Source organism: Manis javanica, chromosome 4 (genome assembly GCF_040802235.1).
Source record: "Manis javanica isolate MJ-LG chromosome 4, MJ_LKY, whole genome shotgun sequence".
In the NCBI taxonomy this organism is placed as follows: domain Eukaryota; kingdom Metazoa; phylum Chordata; class Mammalia; order Pholidota; family Manidae; genus Manis; species Manis javanica.
The window spans coordinates 104,239,996-104,257,379 of NC_133159.1; the positions used below are offsets into that span (position 1 = coordinate 104,239,996).

At 49.2% G+C, this 17,384-nt stretch overlaps 1 protein-coding gene across 2 annotated transcripts in view; it reads left to right on the forward strand.

The window, feature by feature from the left end:
* Window positions 1-555: 555 nt before the first annotated feature.
* Window positions 556-17,384, forward strand: part of PHGDH (phosphoglycerate dehydrogenase) — a 28,235-nt gene continuing 11,406 nt past the window's right edge. The window contains exons 1-5 of one of the 2 annotated variants that reach the window (XM_017650053.3): window positions 556-840; window positions 8,036-8,187; window positions 9,841-9,906; window positions 12,300-12,354; window positions 12,441-12,539. In XM_017650053.3, the coding sequence (XP_017505542.1) occupies window positions 703-840; window positions 8,036-8,187; window positions 9,841-9,906; window positions 12,300-12,354; window positions 12,441-12,539 (510 nt within the window). In that variant the 5' untranslated portion in view covers window positions 556-702. The remainder of the gene's footprint in view (window positions 841-8,035; window positions 8,188-9,840; window positions 9,907-12,299; window positions 12,355-12,440; window positions 12,540-17,384) is intronic. The other variant, XM_017650052.3, reaches the window with a different exon arrangement.

The window sequence follows — 17,384 nt, forward strand, 5'->3', positions numbered from 1 at the left end:
TTTTCGTGTCCCTGTCTTTGGTACCCTCTAGGCAGCCCACCAGAGGATGTTCGATCCCCCTTTAGCATCCCACACAGTCTTGCACATAATAGGTGCGTTAAAAACTGTTGAGGAATTATTGAGTGATTCTCTAAGAGTGATTCTTTAAGAACTGCAACAGACGCACTCTTTCATGCCCCCTGTCCCCCCGCCCTTTACAGAAATACTGGAAAATTTCATTTTGGATTATTTAAGGCCACCTAGTTACAGAAGCAGAATCAGGGATGTGCATAAATAAATTATAATTTGGTTTTATAGACATACCAAGCCGTTACCACATCTTTAAGTGAAGATGAAATATTTCTCTCAGTGTGAGAATGAGTATTTCCCAGTTTGTTTCAGATATGAATCAGCCAGTCAGCGCAAATTGTGCTTCTATATGCTTACCAGGTGCAGGGAAGGGCTCTGGTTGGGATTGGGAAATTCATCGCTGGTATAAAGTGGGCGGGGAATTGAAGCTAAAGGCTCGGAACTGCGAGGAGGAGGCGGAGTCACCGAGAGTTTGAGCGTTTCTGTCCAATCAAAAGGAGACGGAGCAGAAGTCGGGAGATAAAGGGGAAGAAGGAGATCGAGAATCTGTCCATTTCCTTGCGCCCGCCAGCCGGAACTGTAGCTTGTCTGCTCAGCTCTGCCCAGGGCTAGCGGCCGAGGCCGACTCCAGCTATGGCCTTCGCAAATCTACGGAGAGTGCTCATCAGTGACAGCCTGGACCCTTGCTGCCGGAAGATCCTGCAAGATGGAGGGCTGCAGGTGGTAGAGAAGCAGAACCTGAGCAAAGAGGAGTTGATAGCCGAGCTGCAGGTAAGGCTAGCGAGAGAAAGACGAGGGCTCAGGGGCATCCTCTGCCGAAATAGGCGTGCACTACTCCCACTCCTCGCCCCTGTTAACAGTCCTGGGGCCTCCTGAGGTTGGGGGCTGGGGGAGGGAAGGGAAGGGAGTAACAAACGGCCGCGAGCTGCAGGATGCAAACTTTCCATTCAGTTTGCAGCCGCGTGTTTCATGGTGGTTTGCCTCCCGCGAGCACGCAAAGTGCAGGCTGCCCGAACTGGTCCTGCAGGCTGCCAGCGGGATGCCAGCGCGGTTCCCCAGCCGTCCCGCGCAGGGGCCCTGGCAGCCCGGCGCCGCCCCTTCCTCCCGCACGGGCGCACCGGGGGAAGGGGCGCCAAAGTGGCCTCCCTGCGGGGTGCCGAGGGACCGGCGATCCTTCCCGGACCAAGTCCTGGCTCGCCTGGCGGAGTCCCGCTTTGCCCGGGGGGCACTGGCGAAGTCCCAGCCTGTCTCGTGGCAGCTGAGACGCCGCAGGGAAGGCGGCCTTGCTGGGACAGCAAACGCAGTACCCGCCGTTTTTCTGATGCAAGACTGCCGGCGAGTTGTCACCGCCCCTCGGCGTCCTGGGAGCCCTCGGAGGAGAGGGGGCGGGCGGGGGGCGGCCGAGATTCCCTGCAGCACACGCGGCCGTCGCCGCTGCGGCCCAGGCTTAGCCTCCGCCCGCGGCCGCCGTGGAGGGCCTCACCTTTGGCCTCATCGCGGTCAGGAATGACCAGACTGGACTAGAATCCGATCCCAAAGGCCCCCAGAATTTTACATTTCTTAGCAAATCTTTCTCTAGAACCTATCAGTATGTCGTGATACCTAATTAGCTAAACTTAATGAAGATTTTCTTTGCTTTGTCTGTAAGGGTCTTGCGAGGTTTGGTGGCCTCATCCAGTCTCATGACATTTATTTTGTGAACTCTTCTCCCCAGTTCCTGCACTTCTGTCTGGCACCCAGCACCACGGTGTCTCTACCCCACCCATCAACTCCCACGCGTGGCTGTGCTTCCTCCTGCCAACCCCAACAAGTCAATCGTGGGTCCACGCCTTCCACCCGTTTCAACAACCAGAGCCCCTTAAATCAAACCTCAGAGGCGGCTGCAGCTGCTTTAACTGGGCGGCAACCACCTGGCCCCTCCTCCGCCCCTTTAGTATCTGTGGCAGCTTCTCCTGGGCTCCCCTCCCCCAACCCTCCATGGTGGTCCACCCAGGTATCCAGCCCCTGTACTGTACTCAGAGAAGTTTCTGATAGGTCCCTGCCTTTAAGAAGCTTATAGACGAGTTAGAGAGCCTGACCAACACACGCTAGACAGTTAACGAGATGACACAGTACTTGAGTGACAAACGGGACCATCTAGGGGCCTAACCTCTGCGTACCCTGCTGCTGCCAAAGTGGAGAGGAGAGGGGTCAGCGAGGATGGGCTTGGGGGCAAGCACTCAATACCTAATCCTTGGAGTATGGTAGGGCTGGGTGGGAGGCAGGTGCCCTGCACTTGGGTCTTCCACCTCTGTATGGGGACTATGTATGAATGGGCTTGGCTTTGGGCAATAGTTGGAAGGCAGTGAAGTAGCCTTTAGACCAGCTTCAGACACTCACCTCCGCCAAAGCACCAGGTTGGAAGTGGAGGCCTTGCAGCTTTCTTACGGAAATTAGAAATCCTATATACTGGGGTGGGGTGGGAGTGCAGGACGTCAGGGCCTCAGGCAGCAGGGCAGCAGAGAGGGGAAAGTGCAGAATGAAGGAGAGGCCTCTGGGGTAGTGGGTGGGCTTCATCAACTTGGGAGTTAGCCGGGTGGGGGCTGGGAGTCTCCCGCTGAAACTTGGAGGATTTTATAAAGGCACTGAAAACTCCAGGCAGGAGTCGGGGGAGGGGTGCCTGTGGGGAGTGTTCAGCTCCAAGACTGCTCGGCACTGTTGGGCTGTTTGGGAACGCGCAGCCTTCACGTCTGTTTTTGTAAAACATTCTGCTTCAGCATGCCAGTTAGTCAACCTGGGCAGCCCTCTGGAGGGCCCTCACATCCAAACTATGCCTTTTTATTCTGTGTGGCTGGGTGGCAGGGTAGTGTCCCCTGCCTCCTCTATTGAAACCTTTTTGATAATGAGAAGCATGGGCACATTGCCTAACCAGGCCTGGCCTCCCTTCCCTTCTTGGTATTCCGGACAGGCACAGTTTTCTCTCACTCCATGGTCGGGAAGCACAATCATCCCCCTGAATGGTGCTTTACAGACTCGAAGCTCATTAGTGGGTAATGAGGTAGCTTTATTGGGTCATCATTAGTTTTTAAAAAACAAAATAAATATCAGAGAGCAATGCAGATAGGAAGGCTAACACTAGAAAGGGTAGTATGTGTCATAAAATTTGTTTCAATTATATATGTAGTGTGTGTGTGTGTGTGTGTGTGTGTGTGGTGGATGGTGTGAGTATAAAATCATTAACGTGTTTCTTATAGGTCTTAGAAAAATTTGGAGAACACTGGCTTGGCATAAGAAAGCATCTTGTTTGTAGCTCACAAAACTGTTACTTAGACTGTGTACCCCTCTTCTATTAGCAGGTGTCACATCTTAAATGAAACTCATATACAGGAACATTAAAATCTTACCACCTATCAGTGGCTTTTAAACTTTGACCACGACCCACAGAAAGAAATTCATTTTATGTCATAATTTAGTTACACATACATATGTGTACACCCACTAAATTTCATGAAATAATACCCTTAATATATGTGATAGAGATTTTTTTCTCCTGTTTCATTTTCTTCCATATTATTTATCAATGCTGGTCAGAATGCACTAAACTGCGAGTTGGTAATGCATTTGACTTACTAAAGTACATTTAGATCTTTATCTCAGAATTTGAAGAAAGATAAAGAAAGGAATAAATTTCTGTGCAAGAGTCCATCTTTTGAAAGGCTCTTTTAAAATAGCAAATTCCTAGCCTTTCCACCAGTATTTAGTTTGTAAAAGTTAAATAGCCATCTACTTAGATCAGGATCATCTGTATTGTGCCAAACAGTGCCTACCTGCATTCCTTACCTGGGAAACATGACTTGGAGAAGTTTCTGGACTTCCCCTATGATTCAAGTGAGAGGTGGGAGCAGTGCCACAATCACCCCCAGGCTAAGCCTGTCCTACTTGCGAAAGGAAATGTGTGAACTTGAGGAATGTGAATGAATGTGTTTCCACTGCTGAGTTAGCATAGTTCTAACAGCTTTAAATCCAGCAGAATGTTGGCCTTTTATTTTCCAGCTCTAAGGCAGCTGAGGGACAGGGAGCGGGATAGTCCACGAAGTTTGGGTATTCAAGGAAGTGCTCCAGCTGCAGCGCTCCTGCACACACACCACAGCGCACAGACAGCAAGTAGATGGTGTAGTAGGTTGCAGTTTTGGGAGAGGGGCATTCTCCCTTAGAGTGCCAAAGAGGAGCTCATGATGCTGAGGAAAGTTATAATCACAGCAAACTGCACTGAGGATGTGGCCAGATTTGTAAAGCGCTGTAGTTTGCATAAGTAGAGGAGAGGAGCTGGCAGTTTAGAGCCAAATTTGGAGGGATGACACGTGGCCTGAGGAGGACAGTGCCTGAGAGTGTGAGGGTTTGAGGAATCAGTGCGAAGTAGGTTGATGCGTAGGCTCAGTATATGCTGATTAGAGGAGTCAATTAATGATGCAATTGAAAGAAGAATTGAGTGAGGAAGGGGTAGTTGAGGGTGTAAGAGACCTTGAAAACTAGTAAACTCTGGCCACATGGGGTATCTGGTTCACAGTGGGACCAGGGAGGATCTGCTGATTGGGAGTCTCCAAAGGCAGATTCCCCATTTGGGACAGGCAAGCTGTATGCACATCTATCTATATGCTCTGCCTGGAGACTCTTCAGACTCCCTAGATTCAAAGAAAGCTGATTTGAGGGACATCACCCTTGGGGAAAAGTGTAGAGACTACAGGGTAACTCTGCAAGGGAGATCCATCCATAGAGAGAAGCCTTGCTGATTAAAAACCATGTTGTTTCTGAGCATATTCTGAGGGTCTGCAGGCATCCTCCCTTACAGCCAGGCCATTCCGGGCGAAGCAGATTCCCCAGGTTTGGGGAAGATAGGGGCAGCTTTAGAGACCACATTCAAGGAAGCCAAACCCTAAAATCATGATGCTTTGGGCGGTCCCTGCTCCAGGCCTGTTTCTTGTCAATTGAACCCTTGGTCCTGGGCTGACCACTTCTGGTTTTATATGCTCAGTGGTTACCAGTTACCTGAAGGTGCCAGGTGCCATTGCTGGTGGTAAAGGAATGTACACAAGAAACGTGCTTACACACTGCCTGCCACATTACCCTCTAAAAATCTACACTCTCACCAAAACTGAATAGTATCAATTTTTGTTTTGCCAGTATGATGCCTGATAATACCACATGTAAAACTTTACATTTTTGCATTGCCAGTATGATTCCTGAAAATACCACATTTAAAAATAAACATGTCTCATGTTTAAGTTATCTAATGTTATAAGTCTTTTTATAAGACTGGCCATTTTATAGTTCTGTGAATTGCCTGCTTGTATCTGCCTACTTTTTTTTACTGGGTTCTTTATCATTAAAAAATGGATTTATGGGAAGTTTTCATCATTTTTAGTGATGGTTCTTTATCTGTTATATATTTTGCAAGGTGTTTCTTACTATATCAAGCCTATCACTTGCCTTTAACTTCATTTATGGGGTCTTTTCCATACAGAAATTTAACTTACAAAAGAAATCCAATTTGTTACTATTTTCTTCTGTAGTTTTTGGGATTTGTGTCTTGCTTATGAAACTTCCCCACCCTAAGATCATAAAAATATCCCCCCTTATATTTTCTTCTAATGCTTATATTTAAAAAGTTCTGTAATTCATCTGGATTTTAAAAATCTGTGGCAAGATAGGAATTAAGTCTTTTTTTCCTAATGCCATCTATTGCATGTATTTTCCTTTCCCCATCAGTTTGAATTTAACTTTTATTTTTATGAATTCCCACACATACCTGGGTCTGTTGGTCTAGTGCCTACTTGGTTCTGTTGATTAATTTGTCGCTTCTCAGCCTTTTTCTTCCAGCTCCCTCTCAACCTGCTCTCCCTTTGCAGAAAACTCTTGAGTGCTGGTATGTGGCTCCTGTGGCTCCTGTGCCTCCTTATCACACCGTCAACAGGAGGGATTTCTGATGGAGGATTTTTAGTCATGTGACATGTTTGAATTATTTGGGGAAGGAATGTGGGGGCAGGGAGAATGATTTCTAAGGGCCTCTCAAATCACTGGATTCATTGTATTCAGTGGAGTGTATTAGTCAGCATCAGCTATTACAATAATACTTGGTTTAGAAACATAAAATACAGATGAGGAGACCAAAGTGAAGGTAGGAGTGAGAACAGCTCGATGATGCAAAAACACGGCAGGAATGGTCACTGAGTCCAGGATTGTTGGCAAAGCTTTCCTGGAAGAGAACTTTATTGTGCTTTGAAGACTTAGTAGTGTGTAGCCAGACCGGGATGCTTTTTTTCAGAGCCAAGTGCAGTGGACTTGAGTGTGGAACAGACAGCAGAGTCGCCTTTCTGCCAAGGCATTAGCTGGTGGTCAACAAAGATGCTGTAAAGGGAGGAATTTAGAGCATCCTCAAGATTCCACCTGGTGCTGACAGTCAGCCCAGACAGGGCCGCTCCTGTTTGGTTCCTCCAGCTTTTCCACTGTGTGCTTTCTACACACTGAGGTCACAGCGCTCACGTGTGATGGCGAGTTTTGGTGTGTCTGTCACCTCAAGCTCCTTGAGGGGTGGGCCATGACTTACTCATCCTGTCTAAGCATAGTGCCAGATGCATACGTACCACGCACCCCTTAGATGGAAGAAGACGTGAGACGGGGGGAAGGAGGGGAAATGGTCATCCTTAATTCTGCTGGGCTTCAGTTTCTCATCTGTGAAATAGAATTGGACCAGATGTTTATAAGTGTTTCTTTAAATCTCACATTTTGAGGTTCTGTTTCAGAACCACAGACATAAAAGGGTTTGAAGTGCCTGTGAGGGGTCCTGCATCTAGTCCCTGAAGGCCTAGTCCCCAACCAGTGAAGCATAAACACGAGAGAATCAGTTCTACAACCTCTCTTAAACAATCATTCCAGTGTTTAGAAGCCCTCCAGATGGAAATACTGTATTCTGCAGCATAAGCTTCATTTTTCTCCTCCTCTCCAGAGAAAACCAGCTCTCTGCTCTTCCACATGTAACTTGTCTGAACCTGTTCATAGTCTCTGGGCATGTGTGCAACATGTTGTGGGCTCTCATCCAGGAGCCAGATGTCCACGGCCCATCTCTGTCTGTACAGCCGGTGCTGGGGAGGGGAGAGGGAAGGTCCTCCTGGGTCCAGCTGGGCACTCTAGTGGGAAAAATGCAGACTTACACTCATGTGTCAGATCAGATGTGGGAAGGGACCTGAGGTGCCATGGGTTCCAACCCCTTTCTTTTACAGAGGAAGACCAAGGTGCTGGTGACATGACTTAGCATCGTGGTCCAGCTTCTCATTGGCAGACCTAGGACTAGAACCCTAGCCTCCTGACCCCAGCTTCCTCACCAGCCTGGGACAGCCAGTTTGGGGCAGAGTGTGCACTTGTTCACCCGCCCCACTTCCTAGGGACTAATACTGAGTGTTTGAGCAACAATATCCCTATTCTGGCAAGATAGCCCAGGATACTGAATGAACCTAAGAAAGACTGTCTTGGGGTCTAGCTTAGCCCAAGTACAGTGACTGTGATGAATCCGGAAAGCCCTTTTTCACATATGGGTATTTTTAGTCTAAAGTTGCCTGGCTTCTGAGCAACTATAGGCAAGTTTGATTGTTCTTCCTTCCCCTTATTTTGGTCTCTATTTTAGGAAATGTTTTCCTTTCAACAGTTTTGTCTTTTCTTCACTTGGTCATTCAGCCAACCAACATTTATCGAGTGCCTTCGCTGTGCCAGTCATAGGGGCTTACAAAGCAGAATTTGATGCCCTCTCCCCTTCAGTAGCTCAGTGTCCAACGGAGAAGGTGACATCCATTGAGCAGGGCCAGATATTGTGCCAGGTGCTGTACCTGTCCTGTTGCATGGCCTCCTCACACATGTAGGAACTCCCACTTTGGGCAAAGAGGATCTGGCAGGTCTTGAAGACTGATTTGGGACCCAGATATTTCTTCTGCCTCAGGACTGTGAAGGCCTTATTGTCCGCTCAGCCACCAAGGTGACCGCCGATGTCATCAATGCAGCAGAGAAGCTCCAGGTGGTGGGCAGGGCTGGCACAGGCGTGGACAACGTGGATCTGGAGGCAGCAACAAGGAAAGGTGTCCTGGTCATGAAGTAAGTCATGGAGGCCAGGGATGGGTGTGGAGAACACAGGAGGGAGGAAAAATCTTGGGTTAGAGAAAGCCAGGTCAGAGTTGGAAGGGCCTCCAGGAGATTGCCTGCTCCCAGCCAGATGCAGACAGGTGGCCAGTGCTCATAGCCTAGTGGTTCCTGGGTTTTTGACATTGAGGCTCTCTTTGCAATCTCAAAATGCTTTATACACCTACCCCACATATGTTTGGGGTGTGGCCTTGTTTGGGGATCAAAAGAATGTTAGTGAATTTACCTGCATCCCCTGATCCTGCTGTATCCTCCCCTGCCGCCTTCATTGTGCTGTGTGGGGCCAGGTTTTTGTTAGCTCTGCTCTTCTCTGTCACCCTTGTGCAAATGCACAACCTTTGCTAGTAAAGTGACTACATTCTTTCTCTTCCTAATTTCCCTGCACCCTCTGGAGCCAGGACCCCAGTTTTTCTTTCACACTCCGGGGCCAAGAGGAAAAGGTCCCCATTAGAGCTGTTTTTACACATCCAGAAGAAAGGTCATGTCCGCATGCCAGCCCCAGAAGACACTCATTTCTGGCTCCTGTCCGGCACTTGGGTGGTACGACAGGGTCAGCCCCAGCCCACCCTCTGTTCTCGAGTCTCTTCTCTTCTCTCAGGAACCCCAGGGTCCTCAGTGCTTCCCTTTCCCCTCCCTCCCCTATAAGGTAGGGGTTAAATGACCAGTCATCTGACTGAGGTCAATATCCAATGGGAGAAATGTTAAACGGTAACCCATCTTACATTCTTGCCCTAGACCCAGAGGCAGTAGCCCCCCACCCCTGCAACCCCTTCTTGTGCTCCCCATTCAGCCTGTCCACAGGGGGTGACAGGAAGCCAGGTGGTCTTGTGAGAAGACAGACTCTGAGGAGCCTTTTATCTTGACTTTTTAAAAAATAGGATCTCTTGACGTTTTTTCTCTCTGTAATCTTCATTTCCAGAGATGAAAAAATCCAGTAGGAGGAGAGTGAACATGTGTGTTAATAAGTTATTCCAAAAAAAAAAAGCCTTTGGAAAAGGAAAAATTATTTCACAGGTGTCATCTTTATTCTCTTTTCTGAAAAATGGGCAGAGTTAGCATTAACCTGTGTATTTAGGTATGAGTAAGCTTTCTCAGTTCAGAATATGTTAAGAAGAAAAGTCAAACAAATGGAGAAAAAAATCAGCTTTGTCACTAATAAAAGTCAGGTTGGGTGACTTGATGGAGGCCTGTGGGCAGTGCACTGACTCTGAATTTGATAGGCTTGCTGAGCCACGAGGGGCACAACCTCAGTAAGATTGGTGGCATGGAGCTGCGTGGACTTGGCTGAGCCACCCACATACCTCCCAACTGAGAGAGACTCTTCTGTACGATGGGAGAAGTGAGTTCAGGCAGAGAGGCCGGTGTCTTTCTCCACCGGAGCTCCCTCCATGTGAAAACGTCAAGCCAGGGCAGCGGGTTTCCTTCCAGCCCTGGGATTAGGGTAGGAGTGCATCAGAGGCCCGGCATGGTGGCCCGGGGCTGGGGGCTGGTATCAAGCGCCGGTGAGCTCAGGGAGCAGGAGACTGGCACTCGAGGCTTTGTGTTGGGGCAGGAGTGGGAATATAGGGTCTGGGCCCACTGATGTCCCCTCTCCTTTTTGATCTTTAGCACCCCTAATGGGAACAGCCTCAGTGCTGCTGAACTCACCTGTGGGATGATCATGTGCCTGGCCAGGTAAGTCTCTGACTTCTCAGCAAAGCTGATCTCTGGTATGTCCATAATTAGGACCCTCCAAGCAAAGAGACCCAGAGAAACTTAGAAACCCTTAGGCTTGGCGACGTGCAGACTGAGAGAACCCTCAAGGCCCTCAGTCCTCTCCTGACGTCCCTCACCCTGGTGCCGGCACACAAAGGTCTGGTTGCCTCTTGGGGTCCGAGTGCTGGCAAATGGATGGATGTTACAGCGCTGCTCCTCCTCAGCTAGGGAGGCTCACTGAGAAAATAACCATGTGTGCGTCTTCCTCTTCTCCTTAGTCTCTTTGCACTCGCCACATGCATCCTTTGTGCCTGTCGTAGTGGTGGGCTTCCCTTCACGCAATGCCTTTTCTAACCTCTTAGCCTTGCAAATGTTGTTTCTGCTGCCTGGAACATTCTTCCCCATCATCTTTATCTGGGTTACTCTTCTTCAAGACGAAGCTTGAGTGTTAATTCATCCAAGAAGTTTTCTCTGGATCCCCCAGCTGGGATGTGCCCCTCCCTGCCCCCCTGTCCCCGGGGCCTTGTTTTGTCACTGTCCTTACAGATCTACGTTGTGATAGAATGAGATAACAAGCTGCTGTGGGATCTCTACCTTCCTGCGGATTCATGACACAGGGGGATTCAAATGGTTAAATCTCTTGCTCTTCCAGGAGGAATTCTGGGGGTGTGGACCTCTTCAGTAGAGGGGACAACCTAGGAAACAGTGGACCTGCCGCAGAATGTGCATGAGTCTTAGCATGTGGGGTGGTAAGGTGACTATTGAGGACTGCTGTTGAACAGGCAATTCAAGCATTTCTGTGGGCAGTGGGCAGGGCAAGGAGCCAGTGGGCAGGGTACGGAGCTGCTCTGGGTCCCTTTGCAGATCCGCCAATCCTTGGGTCAGGCAGCCAGGGCTCCTTGCTCAGGCCTACAGCCTCTGGGGCTGAGAAATTGCTCTTTTCCCCTCTCAAACACCTCCTGCCCCTCCTGCAGGGTGGATCTGGGGGAGTTATCCTTTGTTCTACCCTTCCCAAGACTTCTTCCTGAGCTTTAGGTATTCAATGATGCCCACTGGCCATGAGGAAGAGAGGAGGCTGGAGAAAGCGAGGAACAGCAGAGCCTGCACAGGGGAAGCGCCCCAGCCGGGAAGGGCCCCAAGCATGGCTGTCTGGGTATCCCAGAACATGGGGGCTGCATGTGCGCCCCTGGAGATGTGTAGAGGCCTGCTGCCCTGGGTTCACTTGCTCTATTCAATTCAGTGGTGATTTTTTGTTTTGTTTTTGTTTTGAGTTGAGGGAGGGATCTCAGTGTAGCTTTCTGTCCAATTAATTCCCTCACTCTTCATTCTGGAGGTGGAAGGAAAGGCCAGGGAGCCATGAATGATTTTTCTCTTGTTCCAGGCCATCTTTACTTAAAGGAGTAGGTAGAGTGGAATGATTCAAAGAAGGCGCCCCATTCCCAGCCTGTCCTCATTCATCAAAGACTCATCCAAACTAAAAAGGAATTCTGTATGGGGGATGTCTTCCTTGGCTTTGAATTGGTTTGGCCAGTTCCAACTGGGTGATGCTGGGTGAAGTGTTTACCTCCAGTGCCTCTGTGCAGCTCCATGCAGCTGTGAACATCGAATGAGCTAATGTATCTCTAAACACTTCTTATAAGGTGTCTAACATCAAGAAGGTGCTCCTTGAACATTTTAAGCATTGTTTCTTGTCTCTTCCCATGTGGCTTCCAGAGAAGCCTGGATGACAGCGTCTCACACGATGTGACCTTACGCTATGACCTCTGACCCCTCCAGAAAACACACAGAGACTCAGACATCCATGTTAACCAATAGGAGATAGGTTGTGGTGTGTGTGTGTGTGTGTGTGTGGTGTTGGGAGAGGAGGTGATGTGAATGTGAGACATGTCTGCACTGTGGCACCCACCCTTCAGCTTAAGAGAGCTTAAGAAATGCACAAGGGAGAATATGTAATGAGCTGTCCCCTGATACAGTAGAAGATGTCATAGGAGTGGCTCAGCCCTGGATGGAATAGGGAAATAATGATTCTTGAACTTCAGAAAGTTTCGTGTCATCAAAGTCCCTCAGGACCCATTTTGTTATCTCCGCAAACCCTGGAGGATTGGGTATTGCTTTTTATGCCCCAGAGTCATGCAGAGTGATACGTCAGCTGCTGGGGGTCAGTCAGGACTCATAGCTGGAGACAGAAGCCCCAGGACCCCCACGTCCTGCCGAGGGCCTCCGTCTGCTCCACTGCCTCCACCTTCCTTGGTGCCTCAGAACCAGACCCAGACTGAGCTTGGTTTCCCGGGGGAATGACCGTCACAGGTGCTGGCCCTGCAGGCCTTTCGCCGCCTCCTGCATGTCTGCTGAACCCATGTGTGTCCTTGCAGGCAGATTCCCCAGGCGACGGCTTCAATGAAGGACGGCAAGTGGGAGCGGAAGAAGGTGAGCGGCCGCCCCGCTTCACCCTGCCCGGAGCCCAGCCTTGGCGCTGACTTCAGCTCCCTTGTCTTTTGCATGTTTGGTTGCAGTTCATGGGAACAGAGCTAAAAGGAAAGGTCCTTGGAATTCTTGGCCTGGGCAGAATTGGGAGAGAGGTGGCCACGCGGATGCAGTCCTTTGGGATGAAGGTAAGACGCCGATGGACCCCTTTGACTCTGTAGCGGTTTTGGAAGAAGCACCTTTGCCTGAGAAAAGCTTTGTTCAAGGAGGGTCTGACCCGCCTTTACAGCTCCTGACTAAATAGGTGGTAAAGCCAGGGAGAGAGGGAACACTGGCCTGCTGATCTGGGCACTTGAACTCAAAATCTGGGAATGCAGGGTGGAGGTCCTGCAGCTCTGGGGTGAGTAGTTCCCTGAGGCCCAGTGGAGCAGAGGGGGTCTTATATCATGCCCAGCCTTTCCTCCCCTGCAACGAGGGCCTCCTTGTTTTGCTGTGTCTGTTGCCTGTAATAAATCAGAAAACAGGAGCATATTTATAGCCTACAAGCCAGCAATTATCCGTCCCTCTCGTAGCTCCCCTCCACAGTCCAGAAGAGATGGAAAGCTGCTTGCCTATATACCGTGATACGATGGTAAAACCCAGGGTGGCTGGGAGACCTCATGTATTTCTGAAATCATCCCAAACCCCTGCCTCCTCCGGGACCCTGCCTTATCCTCTCCTGGAGCTCAGAAGTTCGGGTTGAGAGAGGGTTGTCGTAAGAAGCAGGACATATTCCCTCTCGGGGGCCAGTCCTGGAGACTTTGCAAAGGGGAGGCCACTCGGCCAAGAGAGGGGACCTGCAGAGGAGCCTAGATAGGCCAGGGTGATGGAGCAGCCAGGAGTGCTAGTGGACTCTCTGTTTCTGTGGCTGTTGAGGGGACTATGAGTTCAAACTGCAGCCAGAGCCTTTGGTTAAACATTAAGGGAAATAGGTTTGAGAATCAGATCATTCTAGAAAAATTTACATAGAGCTGCTATGGGATTTTCCCATTCTCCCTTCTCCCTTTCTTTTTGCCCCTTCCACTTTCATAGAGATGGAAGGGACCTTACAGGTTAACTGTTAATTTTATATTGATGTCTAGAGTTTACAAATTTTTGCTAAGGCCTCCAGGAAGTGGATGGCAGACAAGAACCCGGGTGGGTATCCTGTTACACCACAGTGAACCTCCTCCCCTCCCTCCTGCCTGTTCCCCAATGCATTTGTTTGAAGTCAGCCAGACATCTTTCCTAGGCTATTTATCACTGACTGGGAAGGGCAGGCACATCTTTCTAGGTCCCTAAGGGAGATGGATGTGGCCCAGCAGGATTCATGGAAACAAACCAAAGCTGTGCCCTTCTGTGCAGGGGCAGTGAGGCACAAAGCCACCATCAGTGCCTTCTCCTCCATCTGGTGATGGTGAGGGATCAGGGTAAAGATTTAGCTCGTGGAGAACTCTGAAAGCAGGGGTCAGGGGTTAAGTAAAACTCAGAGTGCACGTAGCCAAACAGAAGTATTGCATTGATGGTACAGTGATCTTGGGACAGGTCACCAGTCCTAGTGGCTGTTCTGCTCTTTTCGCTTCTCTTCCCCACTGCGCCACAGCACATTGACTCTGCTAGCTCAGCAACATTCCAGGATTTGAGACTTGGACGGTGACCTAACGCAGACAATAGCCCCACCTCATTTCCTGGGTAACTGAAGCTGCTAAGCGGTCCTGTTCATCGGCACCCCTCAGCTTATCAGCTGGTGCCTGGCTGCTTCTCAGAGGCACAGACGGATGTTGGACCTTGAACATCAGCAGCAGGAGTGACTGACACCCTGCAGATGTGTGTTTGATTCAGAGATGGCTAGAGGCTGCTCATGAATATTCATCTGTATCTCCAGACAAAGCACGCACACCAAGCCCAAGCGTTTTATTCCCAGCCCGGCTTTGAGGGTATGGGTGCTTTTTGGCATTTAACAGATGTCTCTGAAGGGTCATGCTAAGGCTGGCTTTCTTCTGGACCATGTTCTTTGTAAACCCCTGAAACGTGCCTTGGAGTGTCCTGCCCTCCCCCAACCCCCCATCAGCCCAGGCGCTGCCTGGCCCTGCGCATTCCAGAGTGGCCCCAGAGCCTCTCATTCTCAGCCATTCACTTTGACTGAGCTTCCTATCAAATTTCTGGGCCCAGGTAAATGTTTCAGGGCAGAGAGACAACCTGCATCATCCAAACTTTGGTTGGTGCTTGAGCAGCTGATGAGAGAGCAAGGTTTTTTCCTAAAGGGCAAGGAAGGAAGGTTCCTGAACAAATTGTGAAAGAGATGGTTTATCAGCATCCAGGCAAGAAACCGATGATTGCTGTTTACCAACACAAGTTGTTTTGAACTGGCCTTGTTCTGTCTTTGGAAACTGATATTAAGCTAGTAGATCATGGAAATCCCTAGATGTCATATACCTGGACTATTTGAAATTTCATTTTAATCATATAATAAGTGCATTCTCATAAAAATTGAAATATAGGTGAGGGTGTCTTTGATTACTATCCCAATCCTAGCCTCCTCACAGGTAGTATCAATTTGGTGTGTATCATCTCAGACTTTTTTCTTTGCATTTACTTGGAATATATACAGTTCTTTTCCTATAGGGGGTTCTGTGTCTATAGAGAATAGAATATTGTACATTTCATTAAGATAAAAGTATGTCTTAGAATAAATAAAATTATGGTATTTTTAAACTGCTGCATGGGATTCTATTGTGTGGATAAACTGTTTTTTATTTGGCCATTCCCTCAATGATGGACATTTAGATTGTTTGCAAATGTGGACTTCAGCAAGACAGGAGTGAGGCCTTTTATGGTACCCTTGGGGTTAAGATGGAAACTGTGAGCTTGGTGCTAAGGGTTTAGTAACTGACTGAAGGACGTATCTGTCTCAGTCTGGAGGGTGGTTGTATAGGAAGGTGCAGGGCTCTGCCTTACCCACCCTTCTCAGCAGTCTGGCACAGACGTGCCATTTGTGGACCATGGAAGCAGGGGAGATGGTTAATATGTAAGTGCACAGACTCAGGTCTTAAAACATGTGGGAAGGCTCAAATGGTTAGGTATTCTACCAGGAAACTTAGCTAGAATACATATCAACATCCCACATATGGGCCCCCAAAGTAACTAGACAAGTATTGATGTAGAAGTGTTTATGAAAAACTTTCCTAGGGGAAGAGGCCTTTGGCTGACAAAAGTGCAGTGTGGTTAACAGTGGCATGGCTGTTAGAAAAGATACGGTGACTTCTGGCTGCATTGAAGGAAGTAGGGCTTCCAGAGCAAGGGGGGTGATGGTCCTCATGCTCTGCAGGCCCTGTGTGAGTACTGTGAGCCTCTAAGGCCCTGCACTCTGAGAGACTGAAAGCTCTGAAACAGAAGGTGACGGTGAGGGGTTCATGTCTCTGCTTCCCGAGGAAGGGACAAAGGCACTGGGCTCACTGAGCCCAGTCATGACTTAGAAATCATACTGGGGGACTTTGAACAGCTGAAGGGCTGTCCCATAAGAGAATCATGCTCTCATGGAGTGGATCCCAGAAGGGCCAAAAGGTGCAAGCCAGAGGGGACAGCTGGAGACAAGCTGGCCCTAAATGGAATGGGTGGTTACAAGAGTGAGTCTCCCATCACTGCAGATACACTGGGGGGACAGGTCAACCACTTTACCAGCATGCAAGGAGGCGGAATGAACACTGGCAGAAGGTAGAAGCAGGTGCCCTTTAAAGTCCCTACATCTTTGAGCTCCCATCATGCCATGCGCTCCCAGTTTGTTTATCTGGGAGATGACCCTTAGCAGTGAGTCCACTGTGCAGTCGTAGGAATTGGAGTAAAATTGTTAATTAAGGCCTGTGGTTTGTTACAGTAACTTGGGAGAACACTGGATTTCAAGCAGAGAGGCCCAGGAGGCCCAGGGAACACTGAGAGGGGCTCTGGTCGGGCTGGCTCAGCAGCAGTGCCAAGCCTGTGAAGGTTGTTTCTGCGGTCCCTTCCCTCCCTGATACCTCAGGTCTTCTCCTGTGCCCTGTTCTGTGAGCCAGGCTGTTAATCCCTAATTAGGCAGGTAATGGGTGACTAACATCTGACCCATTCTGGAGTATCACCGTCTAAGGGCGGACCCCTTCACATCACAGGAGTTGTAGGGAGAGACTATATCTTGTGCTCAGATGTTGGGGATAGACTGCCCCCTTTCCTGTCCTAACTTGTCACTATCTGGTTGCTCAGGGTAGGGGGGATATCTTTAGCTCTGCTAGGGAGCTTAGTTATCCAGGTGGTTCCCAGTACCACCTGGTATGTGTGTGTTTTGGGACTGGTTGGGGAGCCCACCTGTGCTATCTTTCCAACCAGCACAGGCCTGGAAGGAGCCTTGACGTGTGGCCTTAAAGCGGCTACTGACTTACTCTGAGCCAAATGACACTGATGTGAGTTTCAGGATAATTCTGGCATCTGAGACCCCCCAGTCTTAAGCTCTTTTATTCTTTCTGCTTGAAACTTTCTCTCAATAGTACTGCTGAATAACAGGTTGTAACTTTGGAAACACGAGTCATTCATGCCGGCATGTCCCCTAGAATGTGTTACAGGCCCAAGCCAGCCAGGAACTGGGACCTTGCACTTTCTTATCAAGGTTTTCTGAGGAGTGGACCAGCATCTCTTAACAGTTTCTTTGTGCCCAGTGTTGTGATGAATCTGACAGTAGCTCAGACGGATGGACATTGAACCCAAGGCACCAGGTGTCACCAGTTCTTTCAGGTCCAGCTGATGTTTGCTGAGCTCTGCTGTGTCAGATACTGTGCTCACAGTGACCCTCTGGGGTCAATATTATTATCCTAGTTTTACAGATAAGCAAACTGAGGCCCAGGAAGAGTATGATATGCTCAAGATAAGGGGACTAGGAAGCGGTGGAGTCCAGCCTAGACTCTGGGTCTCCTGACTTCCAGTCTGGTGCCCTTTGATCTGTACCACCACCAGCATCTTCATTCCTGACCTGTGTTATTTAAACAGTTGCT